The sequence below is a fragment of the Henckelia pumila genome, chromosome 2, assembly GCF_033568475.1.
Source record: "Henckelia pumila isolate YLH828 chromosome 2, ASM3356847v2, whole genome shotgun sequence".
Taxonomy (NCBI): Eukaryota; Viridiplantae; Streptophyta; class Magnoliopsida; order Lamiales; family Gesneriaceae; genus Henckelia; species Henckelia pumila.
This window is the reverse complement of record NC_133121.1, coordinates 892,186-910,645: the sequence shown is the minus strand read 5'-3', so window position 1 is coordinate 910,645 and position 18,460 is coordinate 892,186. Positions and strand designations below refer to the sequence as shown.

Here is an 18,460-nt window from a genome sequence, read left to right as displayed (position 1 = left end):
GCCTATCCGTCTGATAAACTCTAGGGAGATAAACGAATGCGTAGCCCCTGAATCTAGCAACGCAAACGTGGAGTTGCCTCCAACTAGAATTCTCCCTGCATGCAGAAGAATCCCAACAACTTCATACCACTACTAAACTTTTCCCCCAAAGATGAGTCACTAATAACCCTTAATTCTAATCACAAGTAAAACATGCTTTCTATTCTAACATGCAGATAGAAAAATCCCAAATAACAAACTATTCCACAAAGAAAAATCGAAATTCTTAACCAAAGGAAGAAATTATAAAATACTAGGGGTAAGATATACCGGTGATCAAGGAGGTATCTGGGTCTGTCTCCTCAGCCTGCATCACGAACACTCTCCCTGTAGTGTTCTTCTTCCTTGGGCAATTGGCCATCTGGTGCCCTGGCTCTTTACAATGAAAACAGAAGCCCGCTCCTAGAAGACATGGTCCTGGATGCATCTTCTGGCACTTCGGGCAAGTAGGATATCCTCCCGCATTAGGAGCCCTGCCCCTACGCTGCTGTCTCTGCTGCTGTGGCTTCTGCTGGTTCGGGCCCTTAGACGGCCCAGTATACTGCTTCTTCACAGGAGGCTGCGAAGATGGTCGCTGATTTCCAGACTGAAACTGCCTCTTACCCTGTTGCTCCCTGTGGATCTCTCTCCTACCATCCTCCGAACGCAAGGCCCTACTGACTGCAGTATCATAAGTGGGGACGTCTGCCATACGAACGTCATGCTTGATCTCTGCCCTGAGCCCCTCAATAAACTGTCTGATATTCTCAGGTGCACTGTCAGCAATCAGCGGCACAAGGTGACAGCCCCTCTCGAACTGTCGGATGTACTCCACAACTGTCTTGTCTCCCTGTCGGAGACTCATGAAATCTCGAATCATGCTACTGCGCACGTCTTCAGTGAAATACTTGGAGAAAAACATCCTCCGGAAGTCTGTCCATCGCAAAGTAGTCAGATTCACTCCCCGTGATGCACTCTCCCACCATAACTCTGCATCACCTTTCAGCATGTACACTGCGCACCTCACCTTGTCAGCATCAGTCAACCCCATGTAAGCAAAGATGCTCTCCAAAGAACGGATCCACCCCTCAGCAATGAGTGGATCTGTGGCACCTGCGAACTCCTTAGGTCCCTTCTTCTGGAACCTCTCCGCCACATCCTCATCATGGGACAGTCTTGGACGTGCCGCTTGCTGCTCCAACAGAGCAGTAATCCCAGCCATCATGTTTGCATTGGCCTGCTCCAATGCTGATAGAGGGTTTTGCGGAGGTGGGGATCCTTCACGCCTGTTCACTGGTCTCGGAGGCATTCTGCACCACCACATATTTCTTTACGTAAATCGACATGCATAACTAAGTACTTAAAAATTTTCTGCTAACATAAATGCTTAAGTCTTAAACATGATACTACTAAATCATACTAAAAGCAATTAAAACTTACAGACCGATAGCGTGGATTTTTGAGCCCGCATAGCAGTGATGACCCCTCCAAGAACGCGGCTCTGATACCAATTTGAAATGACCCAAACATTCTAAAATAATATATGCGAAATTTTTTTTTTAAAAATAATACTAAGTAAAATAGATGTACATACATGCCCATACATATATGCACAAAATAAACAAATTTAAAAATAACATAAATAAAATGCAACATTTTTACTTAAATAACCGAGTCAAACTTAAATAAAATACTGTCAAACAATCCCCTTAAAAGTTTGCATGCAATAAAAATTATTTAATAAAAATAGTACTAAAATTCACCACTGGAAAGACATAAAAGAAATAAATAAGAAACAGAGTTTAAAAATTCTTAAAATGTTCATAAAGACTCAGCCGACGGTCACGGGGGATCACTGCATGTTCGCTCATACATCCTCACCACCGGTAGGAACTACATCTTCCTCTACGCACTCTCCTGCACCATATAAGTATAGTGAGCCTAGAGGCCCAACATGCTAACATAACGAGGGTTTAAAATAATTTAAATCACTGGAATACTAATACATAACGAATACATGAATGAGCATGCTTAAAAATCATGAATTATGACTTAAAATCTTACTTAAACTTGAACTTAAATATAATCATATAATACATACATAACATTGTTGAGCATATCATTTTTCTAACATCGCATGGTCATATCCGTAGTGTAACCTTAAACTTAAAAGGTTCGACTGATCAGTCTCTTAAAACCAACGTACGCGACGGTGACGAATCACCTCTTACTGGTAGTAAACTACCCTTAAATTAACAGTAAACCGCCCTTAACATGTGGGGACTTGTCCCCCTTAAATTATCACACTACTTCAACTTCCAACATAAAAATTATTTTCTAGCTCAACCTTAAACATTAAATCATGCCATAAAATTATTTCATGAATGCATGTATTTAAATAAAATGTGTGTCCTTCATATATATTTAATTTAATTTTTATACTAACATATAAATAATAAAATAACATTCATGCATAAAATAATTAAATATATATTTAGGAAACATGCAATTTCTCATGGTTTGTACTGAACTGCTGACCCTAACACTCAAGCCCATTTTCTTACATTCTGGCCCATTAACACTGAGACTGGCCCATTAACATACTTAAGCCCATTATCACATTTCTAAGCCCAATAAATCAATTAAATCCCATTAGCACATACTTGGCCCAATAACAACTTAATCTGGCCCAATGGGCCCAAAAGCCCAAAGACTGGCCCAATAACTTCCATGGGCCCCCAGGCCCATAAAAATTATTGGACTAACTTAATTAAATTTATTTAAACCCAATAATAATTAAATTCAACCCAATTAATTAAATGGAGCCCAATTAAATTTTTGGATTTAATTAGGCCCATTTAACACTTAATTAAACTTAAAACTTAAAAATAAAAAATACCCGAGCCCGACTCACTTAACCCGGACCCGAACCCACTAGACTTGACCCATGACTTATTGACCCAACCCGGACCCAACGACCCGACCCGGACCACCCCAAAACCCTACAACCCGTCGCCCCCTTTCCCTGTTCTGCTCGGCCGCGAGCAGCCCAGACGTAGCCCACGTCTGGGCGGTCCAAACCAGCCCATGGCCCCAGCCCCATGCAGCCTAGACCACCATCTCCGAACCCCCTTCTCAGAACCCTAAACGTGCGCCCCATGGAGGCCGATCGAACCAACTCCAAATCTGGGCTCTTTTGGCTTGAACCATCCGAGCCACTCGAGCCTAGACTCACCTTAGACATCCTAAGGACCTTGACCAGCAGTTGTACGATCCATGGCTAAGAAAAACATGAGTGTATGTCAATCAAGGTGAGAAAAACGTGAGATGCTCAATCACCCGAGCCTTTTTTTGAAAAATTCTTGATGCATACACAACACACACATATTTTACTGATATGGCACGAAAATAAGAGAAAGAAAACATGCCTTGCACCGTTGAATGAAAAGAAAAAGACGTAGATGACGATTCCGGGACGACGGGGCGATGACAACCAACTTGGAAGCTTTAAAAAAAACGTCTATGGTGTCTTAAGCTTTCTGGCCGATTGGGAAGGTGATGGAGGCGGCTATGGGTGCTTAGGGTGAGAAGGAGATGGAATGAGCGTGTGTTAGGGGATTTGGGCGATGGTTTGGGTAGTTTAGGATAATAATTTTGGAAAAAAATAAATAATCTAGAAGATAATAGCATAATTAAAAAGGTTCTTAAGTTTGTAAAATATTGATAACTTAAATAAAATATCACAAATCCCGAAATATTAAATTAGGGGATTTTTAAAGATAATTAAAAGTCAATATTTTGGCTAAATTTGGATAAAAATGGACTCCTAAAATTATATAAAAATTAAATACTGATAATTCTGAGGAAATAAAACTCAAAATAATATTTTTGGGCTCCTAAAAGACTCATAAAATAATTTGGGTAGAAAGTTGTCATCTCGTCCGTCCACGGTCCCGTCTACGCAATAAAATAATGAAATTCCCATAAATCATGAAAATCACTAATTATGGGTTAAATGCTTAAAAATAACTTAAAAGATGCACAAATAATTTCACATAATTATTTAACCCGTAATCTAAAATTCTAAATAAATAAAATCCCTAATTATGCATGCGAATTTACGTACTAAAAATACTGGGTGTTACATATAGTCTGTGCATCGCACGGATGAAATACTTGTTATTATAATAGAAAACTTTAATTAACTAAATTTCAATTAATGGGTGAATCTTGGGATGAAATTACTATTTTATATATATATATATATATCCTAATTTAATTACCAACAAAATTAAAATTATTAAACAAATTAGTCATTTTATATGATCTCCTCTTGTTTTAGACATTAAATTTTATCTTATTTACTAAAATGGCATCTCTCTATATTTGTTTGTATTTTTAAAATTTTAAATTAGATAGTTATCACTTTTAAACTTTGAATATCCAATTCATCATTTGACTTTTAAAAATAAAAAAAAAATCAATTAACATAAATAATTTTATGTATATGCACGTATCGCGTGCAAGAAACGCTACTATTTATTACTAGTAAGTATCCACAATCATAGCATCATCTTCATCTCTACAATATTATTGTTATTAGTATTTTTTTAAAAAAAGAATATTATTGTTATTATTATTTTGCAACTAAAATTATTTTTTTGTCATTAGTACACCAAAGTACAATTAATATTAACACTAATAACAATATTAAAAATTATACGTATAGGCACACAGTCGAGAAATTTATAAAAATCACGTGTTTGTAAAAACTGTACGTATTATGTTTTATTATTACCTCTCCTACCAAACCTGTGATTATTTAGTCCAAAGCACGTTTCTACAATATCTGGCAGTTGTTTATTCATATAGACTAGCCAAGAGGTTCACAATTGAAAGACAACAGATACATGGAGTGTGACAAATGTCTAAGCACACACATTACAAAATACATATATAGCCTTAGCTAGTAGTTAAAACACACAGCATTGGGAACTTCTTCTGCAAATGGTGATACTCAAGCAGCCTCAGCAAAACCTATCTGGAGATTGCCGTAGTCGAACACCGTGTGATACGGACCCATGAATACGTCTCCTAGAATCCTGCACACTCAGAGATAAAGATTTCAGAAATAACATATTTAACCAGGGGTGGTGAATACAACTCCCTCTCCGAAGACTCGACGTGCTCGGTTTTTTTGGCAATGATATGTTTCTGGTCCTCACAATCCCTCAACATACTTGTCCGTACAATCCTTGAAATCAAGTGTTACCAAAAGATGTAACACACTTACCACAGAGGTCCTCGAGGAGGTGCAACGTCCAAAGCCCCGAATCCACTCACACAGAGAGCAGCAGCGCCTTCGCCGGTTTTGATGATATACTGCCACCAACATTAATGTTTAGTAAGAACTTTGATCTCTTCATTATTAACTAGTTTGTTTTTTTAGAAACAAGAATACTCCCAAATATCCCTCCTGTCTCCTACTTCAGTTTCTCTTTCAAATGTTAGATGAAACTGGTTGATTTCATCCAGGGGGATATCTAGCATCCTAATTAACCAACACAAACCAATAACTCAGAAAAAAGAAAGATGAAGGTTTGAATTTGTCATGACAAGTGCTATATATGCCATTATTCCGATCTGACCGAAAAAGATTGGATGTCTCCGCTTGTTTTTAGCCCAAGAAACGTTCAAATTAAAATACTCACAATCATGAAGAGACTTAGACAAGTTCATTGGGAGGATCAAACCTGTTCTGGAGTTAGCGCGAAAGGTTTTCCTCCGATAGTGAATGAGACATTTGGCATGTTTGATAAAGCATTGCAGTCTATTGTCGACTCTCCAGATGGACTTGGTATGCTCTCACAAAGCTATCAAAACAAAACATGAGAATAGCGTTTCAGAAGTACAATATGTAACAGATGTTTCGGTTTTCGGTATGATAACGAGGATTGACCTGATTCACATAATTGAGCACTTTCTCCTTGACCTCGTCATTCTTAATCTGGCTTCTCATCCAAGCAACAGCCATCTGACAAGCAGAACATAACGGACTGTCGCCGTTCGATTTTTCCTCCTTGGTTTCCTTGCCAACCACCATTTCAATATTAGAGCTGCGACAATCCAGTTTTTAATAATTTAGTACTCGAGTTTTATCATAAGCGAAGGAAGAAATATAATAGCTAAAGGAAAGTTCAACTACAGACTACCCTATTTCTTTTATAGGCCCCTTTAAACAAACTTGGCAGACAGAATCAAACACGTACGTTCAAATGCGGATGAAAGTAAGGGAGTATCGCAAGCATGAAGTGAGTAAAAAAACGTTAAGCTGAAAAATCCAATATTGTCTGACCTCTCAGAATGAGCTCCATTGGAACCGCACAAGCCTAACTGTGAACAAACTATGTTTGGTTGCACCTGCAGGATGTAAGCAGTTCATTTGAACCATGAAGCGGTATATATATCCTAGTAACAAAGCACATACAATGCACGTGTACTCTAAATTATTTAGTCTAAAATATTTTCCTTTTATGCTATTAACTCACCAAGACAGATCCAAATTTGGAGCAAATTTCAATAAAAAAATTACATTACTTTAGATAATTTTGACAATGACGAAAGAAAAATTATCTTGGTTTCATTCAAATCATATAAACCCATCAAACAGATAAGATTTTGATAACATGCCGATGCAAACTCCCTAAAGGGGCTCTTGCTAGTTATTAAATACAGATATAGATTGTAAAATCAAGAATATACCCCTTCTACAAGAAGATCCCATATCATTTCTCCATATTCAGAAACAATCTGCTTGCATTCCGTGCTCACAATCCCTTCTGCCCCAATGGCATGATTGATCTGAGTTATAACCGTCTGAAATTTTAGGCACGTTCCAATTAGTACATGTGAACCTTCTTTCCGAAGAAAAATGCTCAAAAAACCAAACAAACGAACAAACAAAACAAAACAAACCCAGGCTTGGCTTGAGAAATTTAAACAAGAATATACGCGGCTAAATCACATACAGTTGGACCGGTGAGAAGAGATGTCCCAGAATCCACAATAGCAGCACAACCGCCTTCACAGAAACCTGGTGGTATAAGTGGTAAAGAGTAAGGGCAGAGCTCTACTCTGGATATTTGTAGCATTATTCAGTGCTGAGAATAGCACTCAACTTACCGGTTGACAAGTTTCCGACGAGAACATCTCCCAAGTGAAACTGATAATAGATGGATACACGCACTCAGGAGTTAATCCAGAAACATGTAATAACAATATTTATTTCATGTCACCATGGTTTAAAGTATATATAATAAATATATACAAGTTAGCAGGAAAATTTGAAAGTGAGGGGCACGACCATTCCTACCAACCCCTTCTAACTCCAACACTGTCTAGAATATAAATGCAAACGAATTGCAAAGGGTAACAGCTCATCCGCCTTTATGTTTATATACCTGCCAGTAGCCTTTTTCTGTCACTGGAACGTAAGTGTGATTCCCCTTATAGTGGTTGCTGTCGATTCCTCCAAATACTATTTCACCTCCAGAGTCTGCAGATGCGTTACGATTAAGCCAAAAAGAAAATACCTTCTCCTCGACGAGATCTTGATCCATCATATTATACCTGCCATTTCGCAATAATAATATTGAAGAATATCCTCAAAAAGCCTCAATTTTGAAGATGTAGAGTGTATACCAGACAGGTACGACATTGGCGACTGAAATTTCTTGGAAACCAAGCCCAAGTATCCCATCAAATTTACCCACCAGAAAGGTAAGGCCTACTTCTCGCGTGGTTTCGATAAAAACCTGAATGTATAACCAAGCAGCGTGGTATAATCACAAACAAAAAAAGGAACAAGAAAATCAACAGTAGGACTTAAAATTCAAAGCCAAAAAGAACTAACTTGATCTTTCACCACCACATCACCAACTCCAACATTATCTTGGCTTAAAAATCCAGAAATTGACCCAGAACCGTAGCTGATCGAACAAGACTTTCCTGAATCACAGAAATTTGAATCACATGAGGAATACAAGAATACATAGTTAAAAAAACTCTAAAATTAACCACAACAATGATACACTGTAAACAAAATACTTATTACCATTCTTTGTATATGTCTTGGACTTGCTAGACTTGTATCTTGGATGCAAATAGCAAGCAACCTGAAAATGAAATTGCTTTAGTCAGTACCTATAGAGAAGACAAAATCCCCGAACCCGAATAAAGAAACTAGATTCGAAATCAACTCACGGAGAAGTAACATTTTGCCGATGGAACCCAAAGATTGGAACTCCCCGTATCAAAGATAACTGTAAATTTCTGAGGTGGGGTCCCAATTTCAATCTCTCCATAGTATTGAGCATCCAAGTAATTCTTTAAAGACACTATATCTCCATCTGAATTACCAAGATTTTGCTGCATACCCTCTAAACCTGTCCCCAATTTAATTTTCCCCTCTAATCTAGCTCCTCTCGCAGCGATGATTTCAGAAAGGTTCAAAGGCCTCTTCTTTAGGACAATTCTCCTTAAACCATCCGAAGATGGGATAAGGGAGCATGTGAAAGCCCACAAACAGAGGACAGTGAGAAGATAGTGACGCTTCATATTCACTGTTCAAACAAGAAATAGAACTAAAATCAAGCAAGAAAAACACAGAAAAGAAGAAGAACAAAAAACAGATGACACATGAAATCGTCAACAGCAGGAACACATGATTTTTTTTAATATCACACAACAGTTGATGATCAAGAATCTTGCAGTCGCAGCTGAAGTAAGTACAATCAATGAAGCAAACTATAAAGAATTTGAGGAGATATATACCTCGGAGCTTCAAGATCAAAGCAAGTCTCTGCTACAAGTCAAGATTATAAGCTTGGTAAGTGCAACAACTAACATTTACAGCAGCCCACAAAAGTAGGAGACAATACTCATCTAACCTTTTTGGCTGCCCCTCGAGTATAATTTTCATTTCTTTAATCTTTTTCACAATCTGATTGGTGGGAGGAAGGCCTACGTGGCTGTGGACCAGGTCTGATGCGACATTATTGTCAACCTCCTCGAAACTTCTTACGAAACGAAAGCGCATGTTCAAATTGCGACTTTAAAAGGATCTTATCATTATTCCAAGGTTAGGTTGGCTCAAATCCAATTAAATTTTATAGTTTTGTGTATTGATTATTATTTTATATTATGAATAATTCATTATTTCTTTTGTATCAATCAAATTTTTGAATGAATATAATATTATCATTTTATTTAAATATTCATTGATTATTGGAAATGAAAAAAAAGTTGTAATTTATGGTCTTTATTTCAATTTTAATCAATCAAACCATAATTCAATAATATTCAATGTCCCATTCAAATATTTTAATAATCATAAATAATATTATAATATGGTGGCGATGTATTCAATACTATTGAATGTCCTACTCCAATATTTCATAATCATAAATAATATTATTTATTGATAGACCTCGGGAAATATATGCTTTCACTGTAATCTATATTTTTATATAGTTTTTTTTTTTTTGAAACTATATATATAGGTTTTTTTCTTCAATTAAAAAGCAAATTATAATGAATTGAACCCAAAATGTGTTTATATATATATTTGATATAGCTATCAGCTATTAATTAGAGAATATTGAGGAAGCATAACCAAAAGAATAAAAAAAATAAAAATGGTATTCTTCTTATAATTTGTTTCATCATTCGTGTGACTCTAATTTGCAGTTAATCTGACCCCTAGTTTTCTAGTTCATTAAATAAGAGTTTTGCTAAGGCCCTGTAACTGTTGTAATGCTGCAAAACTTTGTTGTTTAGCTCAGCTGTTTACTGCTAATTCATTTTTTGGATGGTGATAAGTTTCTATTGTCACGATCGGGTGAAAATGAGTAACAAGTTCTTTGGGAATAATTTTGGAGAAATGTTTCGTGATGATATTTGAAATATATAATTTGTTTCTTTTTCATTTAATTGAATGGATTGGATAAAATCTTTTTTTGCTATTATACTGGAAACGATTTGAAAAATGCATTCTTTGTCAGGTTTAGTTTTCGGAAAGTTTCTGAAAGGCGAGTTGCCGATGGCGTTAAGGCGTATGCTTGGATGAGGTCAGATTCAAAACCATGTATGTAGTCGATTGATGAGACAAACGGCTGGAATATATTTACTGTTGGAGTAGGTTTAGGCTTTTGGGTGTTGTGTCGCTTGCATTATGGTATGTTTCCCGTTGCAATTTCTTCTGTCTCTGATGTTTATTCTCTTTGATGTGATCTTCAAGCATGTACATGTTTGTTTCTTGAACTTAGTGATCAACGTAGGTATTGCTTGGTAGCTATGATGAGATAAATAATACATAGATAAGTAATATAATGTAATAAAAAATAAATTAAAAATGATAATTAATATAATATTTGATTTGATTGATGGATTATAAATTATTGATTTGATTGATAAAATTTTATATTAAAAATGACAAATTATCATTTTACCCTTTTAACAATAAATAAAATATGAATAATATTATTTATAAGGGGTAATATAGTAATTTAAATTAAATGATTTGATTGATGTAAGATAAATAATTAATAGATGGATAAATAATATGACGAAAAAAACGTGAAATTTGATAGAATAAGTTATACACATATTAATAATATGGGCTACCAAACGGAGCCCTAGGAAAAGTTTTGTGCCAGTTCTATTGTCTTGATCTAGCTAGATTGATTTCATCCATTTAGTATTCGTGCTATTGTTTGACAATATTAAAAGACGGGACACATGTAAGGCCCTGAAAATATTAAGTCATTACGTATGGAATTTGAAATTTGAATTCCGAACTTGGGACAATAGTGATTGAAGAATTTATGGAAATCAGAGAGCTGAAAATATTTAATTTGAGAATTTACGGATTTTGAGAGTTAAATTCCGGGAATTCTTAAATTATCACATAAAATATTGAATTGAATATTTTGGGATTTACGAATAAAATTCCAAGTTCCGAGACTGAAAGAGAATTTAATGAGAAGGTGAAATCCGAGCAAGGACCAATTTGCAAATATTGAGAAGTTCAAGGACTAAAATGCGATAAGATCCGAAATTATTAAATTTTAATTCGAAAATATTTAATTTGAGAATTTTTAGAGTTTTGACTTAAATTCTAATATTCTTAAATTATTTAGGATTGAAATTAAATTAAATCGATTGACCGAGGACCAAATTGCAACTATGGAAGAGTTCGGGGACCAAAGCTCAAATTTCCCTTGCAAGTGGGCAAACATACGTGTAATACATGTAAGAGAAATTTGAAATAGTTTATGATACTCCGAATCTGAATTTTTTTTTTAACTCTCAGTTAATTTTGTAAATTAAAAACAAATGTGAAATAATCAAAACTTAATGAATGCTTGAGACGAATACAATCAATCATATACTACTTCCAATATATCATTGAGAAATCAAGATTTTACCTTGTACAGATCCATGTTGCGAGTTTCTGATTCCATCAATTCATGCCCACATTTTCTCCTTGGAGAGAGAAGATTCTAGTTCTTCCTTTTTCTGTTTTAAGGGATGAAAGAAGATTTTTGTTTGTTTCTTCACCCTCGGTAACCTGTACAAAACAGAGAGAAAAATTCTTCATCAGGAATAAGTGTTACAGAAATAAGAGTTAAGTGAGCATTATCAAAGTTTAAGCAACTAAGGGAGTCTTGCAATCAATAAAAAAAAATGATTGTTAGCTTTTGGCTTAAAAAAATCATTTTTGTGTGTTTTTTAAATCTAGATTATGTATTAGCTTATACTTAACTTAATTGAAATCCAAAAGCTAGTCATGTGGTGATTATGATTCTCCAAAAGTGATTTTAATAAAAAGGTCATTGCTAAAATCACTCTAATAACTTATTTATCAAACACTACCCAATTTTGATTTTTAGATTTTCACATTTGATTCCAAACACTACCAACTTTTGATTTTTCTTAATTTTTTTATAATTTATAAATTAATCACTTCTACAAAATCACAATCTATTACAAACACTCTCTAAGTATTGCAAGCCAAGTATCAGCAGGACATAATAAAAAGGTGCATATTCAAGGAGAACCAAGGAAGAGTTTATTCAGCATCAAAGAATTAGTTAATATAAGCGAATAAACTTCCCTGCAGATCCATAAAATCAATGAGAAACAATGTGCATTCTACTTCTCAAAAATAATAATTACAAAAAAATAAATAAAAAAAGTGAAGCCAGTAATAAATAAATGAAAGACTTAGACTCATTTCTTCAAAACATACCTAATTTTTGTTGTAAAACAGTGAATTCCCAATGTCATTAAAAAACATGATATTACAAAAGTCAGTATTTCATAGATTTACAGTCACTTTCGTCTCAATATCCAAATCATACAATCTTTTTACCAAAATATTTCTCTTAAACATAAAAGATGACCACCCATAGTGAAAAAGTTTTATTTCTGGAATTGTAGCATCAATAAGTGGAGAGCTTTCAATCTTGGCAATAATTTTCCAAGGTACGTAACATTATCTGAATACATTTTAAACAAATTGAAAGGAGCTAAAATGGAAAACGTGACATCTTCACACAACATATGGGTAGGCTTAATCAGTAGAAACAGGGACAGCAAAGCTTAATCATATTTGCTGCTGACACCTCAAGGCATGCAAAAGTTTAGAATGACAAAAATGCCCGACCATTAACCATATTACATCACTACATGGTACTTGCAAATTTGACAGCTAATATTGTACAAATAAAAGCAATGAAAAGTGCATTCTTTGTTTTTATATAAGAAACAAATGAAAAGTGCTTTCAAACTTGTTGCATTATAGAAGATCGCACCATCAGGCTTTCTGAATGGGTAAATTGACACACTTTTGTCAGTACAATCATATAATCGGCCATGTTAAGTGCGTGCACCTCATCAGGTTAGATAATTGCATCCTCAAACTAATTAGCTAGTGATGCCTTTTCGTCTATCACCACCTAATCATCTTCATGAAGTTAATGGTCAAGAGGATACAACTCTTAGCTTACCACATATAAGCTTATACAATATCTCTGTTGAAAACATTAGGGTAGTTTGTTGTGTTCAAGCAGGTTGCATGTGAACCCCCACCAAATACAAGAAGATAACGATCTGCATGTACCGCAGCAGCATGATCAGACCTTGGAGAAGGTGGCACCCCCCTATGTTATATCAACAAAGCAACTTCCTTAATTTATTGCTGTGCAAATAATCATAACCCCTCTTTTCAAGCTTATCTTCCACACTTCACAAGTATAGGCAGATAATAGTCGCTATCAATCATTAATCTCAGTTTGATCCTTTGGAGAAAGTAGTTTACACATTAACAAAGAATCATGTCTATTGTCTCACATGGTTAGTATAAATTATAAAAACTTTAAAATGGAACAAGTTGCGTATGATGAATGATCAAACAAAAGATGATTCACAAATAATTAACACAAAAAGAAGTTGGAACTGGGGAAACCATAAATCTCATAGCATTTCTTTAAATAAAAAATTATCACTGTTAGGCTGGAAGGTTTACCGGAGGCTTTCCATAAGTCTTCAAGGTCCACCAGGCAGAAGTTTGCATATCAAATACCTTAACTGTAATCATGTATCAGTAAGGCATCGTCTCCATCTCCGGCACAGACACAGCCTGAGACCGAGTCCTTCATTTACAGGCTGGCAAATGGTTTACTTCAATATATTTTAAAAAATATTAACTAGCTTTGTTTAGGGCATACACAGTAGAGGACATTTGGAGAAGACATTTCTCCAAATGTCCTCCAAACACAAATGTCCTCCCTTGTAGATAGAACATTTGTGCTGACTAGAAAATGTCCGGACACAGATTAGGGCACCCACTATAGTGGGAATATTACGCCCAAACACAAATGTCCTCCCTACAAGGGAGGACATTTGTGTTTGGAGGACATTTGGGGAAATGTCTTCTCCAAATGTCCTCCATTGTGTATGTCCTTAGTGTTCGGACTTAAACCCTAAAATTAAATATGACGTTAATTTTATAAATGAGGGAGGACATTTGTGTTTGGAGGACATTTGGGGAAATGTCTTCTCCAAATGTCCTCCATTGTGTATGCCCTTAGTGTTCGGACTTAAACCCTAAAATTAAATATGACGTTAATTTTATAAATGTCCTCCAAACATTGTATTGCAAGGAGAATGTGAATTGGAATCACAAATACATAAAACCAAACTTTCAGCATCTTACTGTTTTGTTTCAATACATTGTGTGAAATTGAAAAATAATTCATAGAAAAAAGAACTCACGACTCTTTATCTATCATAAAATACAAATTATTTCAGTGAAGATAAATACAATTGCCAAAATTAGATAATATGTTAAAGTAACACGGCTATACATATTTAGAATTCATAACTCTGTCTTAAATACAAGCACTTGTGAAATTTTTTTACGTCAATGGAAACTCAAAATTTTATCGCTCTATTCTTTTTCTTCTCTTTCTCAATCTCAATTGCACAAGGGTCCTAGTGCGTCCTACGGGCGGATGTTTCAAATTAAGATGAAGCTTTGGTGCACCGCATTTGCGAGAATCAGTACGACGTGATTCTCGAATGTGTGGACATGTCGCCGGGACGCAAATGCTACTTTCCTAATAACTGGTGCTTATCAGCGTCGTATTTGATAGATGCCGCTTACTACTACAAATATGGAGAAAAAGTAAGAATATGTTTATAACCTTGGACGCCTGGTTGACACTGATCCAAGTAAGTTACCTTTGTTTTTTAATACTTACCGTTGTCGGCAAGTGATTCCAAAATTACAACTGCAGGTAAACAAAACTGTGTTTTTGCGAACACATTTCAAATGTCGCCCCTGGCTCCTCCTCCTCGAAAAATATCAGCAGCACTAAAAGGCTTCGTCGTGTGGGGAATTTGTCTGACTGTCGCGGTATTCTTAGGCTTTGTCATAGCCGCAGTTAGATTCATCCGCCGGAGGTATCGGCCGTCTCCATCTCCGGCACAGGCACAGCCTGAGGCCGAGTCCTTCATTTACAGGCTGGCGAATGGTTTACTTCAATATATTTTAAAAAATATTAACTAGCTTTGTTTAGGACATTTGTGCTGACTAGGAAATGTCCGGACACAGATTAGGGCACCACTACTCCCAAACATTTGTGGGTCCATCTGTCCACGTCATCTTTCAAATATCTCACATCTCAAATATCTCACTTCTCACAATCAAATATCCTACAAATCAAACATTTGTGGACTCCACTAATATTTTATTACTCTTAATTTATTTTTCATTTAAAAAATAATTACCAACATTATTTTATAACGACTATATGACAATTACAATTAATTTAAAAGACTAAATTTATTTAATTAAATATTTTTAAATTTGAAAATAAATTATACAATTGCCATTTTATCAATTATTTATTTATTTTAATTAATTTCATTTTTAAATTTTCTTTTAAATTTAAAATATTTATTATTTCATTTATTTATTTTAATAAAATATTTGTTATTCAATAAATTATTACATTAAAAAAAAATTCAACGGGTGGACAACTTTCCATCCGTTGAATCAATAAAAAAAAGTAAGTGGAAATGTTCGGACACTAATCTGTGTCCGGACATTTCATAGTCAGCACAAATGTCCTCCCTACAAGGGAAGACATTTGTGTTTGGAGGACATTTGGAGAAGCTATGTATGCCCTTAGTGTTCGAACTTAAACTCTAAAATTAAATATGACGTTAATTTTAGAAATGTCCTCCAAACATTGTATTGAAAGGAGAATGTGAATTGGAACCACAAAGACATAAAACCAAACTTTCAGCATCTTACTGTTTTGTTTCAATACATTGTGTGAAATTGAAAAAGAATCCATAGAGAAAAGAATCCATGACTTTTTATCTATCATAAAATACAAATTATTTCAGTGAAGGTAAATACAATTGCCAAAATTAGATAATATGCTAAAGTAACACGGCTATACATATTTAGAATTCATAACTCTGTCTTAAATACAAGAACTTGTGACATTTTTTTACGTCAATGAAAACTTAAAATTTTATCGCTTTATTCTTATTCTTCTCTTTCTCAATCTCAATTGCACAAGGGTCCTGGTGCATCCTACGGGCGGCTGTTTCAAATGAAGATGCTGAAGCTTTGGTCCACCGCATTTGCGAGAATCAGTACGACGTGATTCTCGAATGCGTGGACGTGTCACCGGGAAGCAAATGCTACTTTCCTAATAAATGGTGCTTATCAGCGTCGTATTTGATAGATGTCGCTTACTACTACAAACATGGAGAAAAAGTGCGAATATTTTTATAACCTAGGACGCATGGTTGAAACTGATCCAAGTAAGTTACTTTTATTTTTTAATACTTACCGTCGTCGGTAAGTGATTCCAAAATTACAACTTCAGGTAACCAAAACTGTGTTTTTGCGAACACATTTCAAATGTTGCCCCTGGCTCCTCCTCCTCCTCGAAAAATATCAGCAGCACTAAAAGGCTTCGTCGTGTGGGGAATTTGTCTGACTGTCGCGGTATTCTTAGGCTTTGTCATAGCCGCAGTTAGATTCATCCGCCGGAGGTATCGGTCGTCTCCATCTCCGGCACTGGCACAACCTGAGGCCGAGTCCTTCATTTACAGGCTGGCGAATGGTTTACTTCAATATATTTTAAAAAATATTAACTAGATTTGTTTAGGGCATACACAGTAAATGTCCTCCAAACACAAATGTCCTCCCTTGTAAAGAGGACATTTGTGCTGACTAGGAAATGTCCGGACACATATTAGGGCACCCACAATAGTGGGAATATTACACCCAAACATTTGTGGGTTTATCTGTCCACGTTATCTTTCAAATATCCCACATCTCAAATATCTCACTTCTCACAATCAAATATCCTACAAATCAAATATTTGTGGATCCCACTAATATTTTATTACTCTTAATTTATTTTTCATTCAAAAAATAATTACCAACATTATTTTATAACGACTATATGACAATTACAATTAATTTAAAAGTATAAATTTATTATAATTAAATAATTTTAAATTTTAAAATAAATTATACAATTGTCATTTTATCATTTATTTATTTATTTTATTTAATTTCACTTTTAACTTTTCTTATAAATTTAAAATATTTATTATTTCATTTATTTATTTTAATAAAATATTTATTATTTAATAAATTATTACTTTAAAAAAAAAAAAAAATTCAACGGGTGGACAGTTGTCCACCCGTTGAATCAATAAAAAAAAAAAAGTAAGTGGAAATGTCCGAACACTGGACATACACAGTGGAGGACATTTGTAGAAGACATTTCACCAAATGTCCTACAAACACAAATGTCCTCCCTTGTAGGGAGGACATTTGTGCTGACTAGGAAATGTCCGGACACATATTAGTGTTTGGACATTTCCATTTACTTTTTTTTTTATTGATTCAACGGGTGGACAGTTGTCCACCCGTTGAATTTATTTTTTAAAAGTAATATTTAAATAAAATAAGTTGGAACTGGAAAACCATAAATCTCATAGCATTTCTTTAAATAAAAAATTATCACGGTTAAGCTGGAAGGTTTACCAGAGGCTTTCCATAAGTCTTCAAGGTCCACCAGGCAGAAGTTTGCAGATCAAATAACTTAACTGTAATCATGTATCAGTAAGGCATCGTCTCCATCTCCGGCACAAGCACAGCCTGAGGCCGAGTCCTTCACTTACAGGTTATATCTTTTAAAAAATGTTAACTAGCTTTGTTTAGGCATACACAGTGGAGGACATTTAAAGAAGACATTTCTCCAAATGTCCTCCAAACACGAATGTCCTCCCTTGTAGGGAGGACATTTGTGCTGACTAAAAAATGTCCGGACACAGATTAGGGCACCCACAATAGTGGGAATATTACTCCCAAACACAAATGTCCTCCCTAAATTGTATTGCAAGGAGAATGTGAATTGGAACCACAAATACATAAAACCAAACTTTCAGCATCTTACTGTTTTGTTTCAATACATTGTGTGAAATTAAAAAAAATCCATAGAGAAAAGAATCCATGACTCTTTATCTATCATAAAATACAAATTATTTCAGTGAAGGTAAATACAATTGCCAAAATTAGATAATATGTTAAAGTAACACGGCTATACATATTTAGAATTCATAACTCTGTCTTAAATACAAGCACTTGTGACATTTTTTTACGTCAATGGAAACTCAAAATTTTATCGCTTTATTCTTATTCTTCTCTTTCTCAATCTCAATTGCACAAGGGTCCTGGTGCGTCCTACGGGCGGATGTTTCAAATGAAGATGCTGAAGGTTTGGTCCACCGCATTTGCGAGAATCAGTACGACGTGATTCTCGAATGCGTGGACGTGTCACCA

At 35.0% G+C, this 18,460-nt stretch overlaps 1 protein-coding gene across 1 annotated transcript; it reads right to left on the bottom strand.

The window, feature by feature from the left end:
• Positions 1-4,742: 4,742 nt before the first annotated feature.
• LOC140878661 (cyprosin-like) lies at positions 4,743-8,999 on the bottom strand. Its single transcript, XM_073282276.1, has 14 exons — positions 8,851-8,999; positions 8,281-8,639; positions 8,132-8,192; positions 7,931-8,025; positions 7,720-7,832; positions 7,479-7,647; positions 7,201-7,240; positions 7,047-7,111; positions 6,781-6,894; positions 6,374-6,438; positions 5,978-6,134; positions 5,772-5,891; positions 5,312-5,400; positions 4,743-5,120 (listed from the first exon to the last, which is right to left on the bottom strand). Exons 2-14 carry the CDS (start codon positions 8,632-8,634, stop codon positions 5,036-5,038), a joined length of 1,527 nt encoding a protein of 508 aa, XP_073138377.1. The 5' UTR covers positions 8,635-8,639; positions 8,851-8,999; the 3' UTR covers positions 4,743-5,035.
• Between the last annotated feature and the right edge of the window lie 9,461 nt (positions 9,000-18,460).

Coding starts and splice junctions, on each gene's coding strand:
- LOC140878661 (XM_073282276.1), bottom strand. CDS start 8,634: ATGAAGCGTCACTATCTTCTCACTGTCCTCTGTTTGTGGGCTTTCACA. Junction 8,026..8,131: donor CAAGACATATACAAAGAATG/GTAATAAGTATT, acceptor TCTGTGATTCAG/GAAAGTCTTGTTCGATCAGC. Junction 7,648..7,719: donor GCCAATGTCGTACCTGTCTG/GTATACACTCTA, acceptor GCGAAATGGCAG/GTATAATATGATGGATCAAG.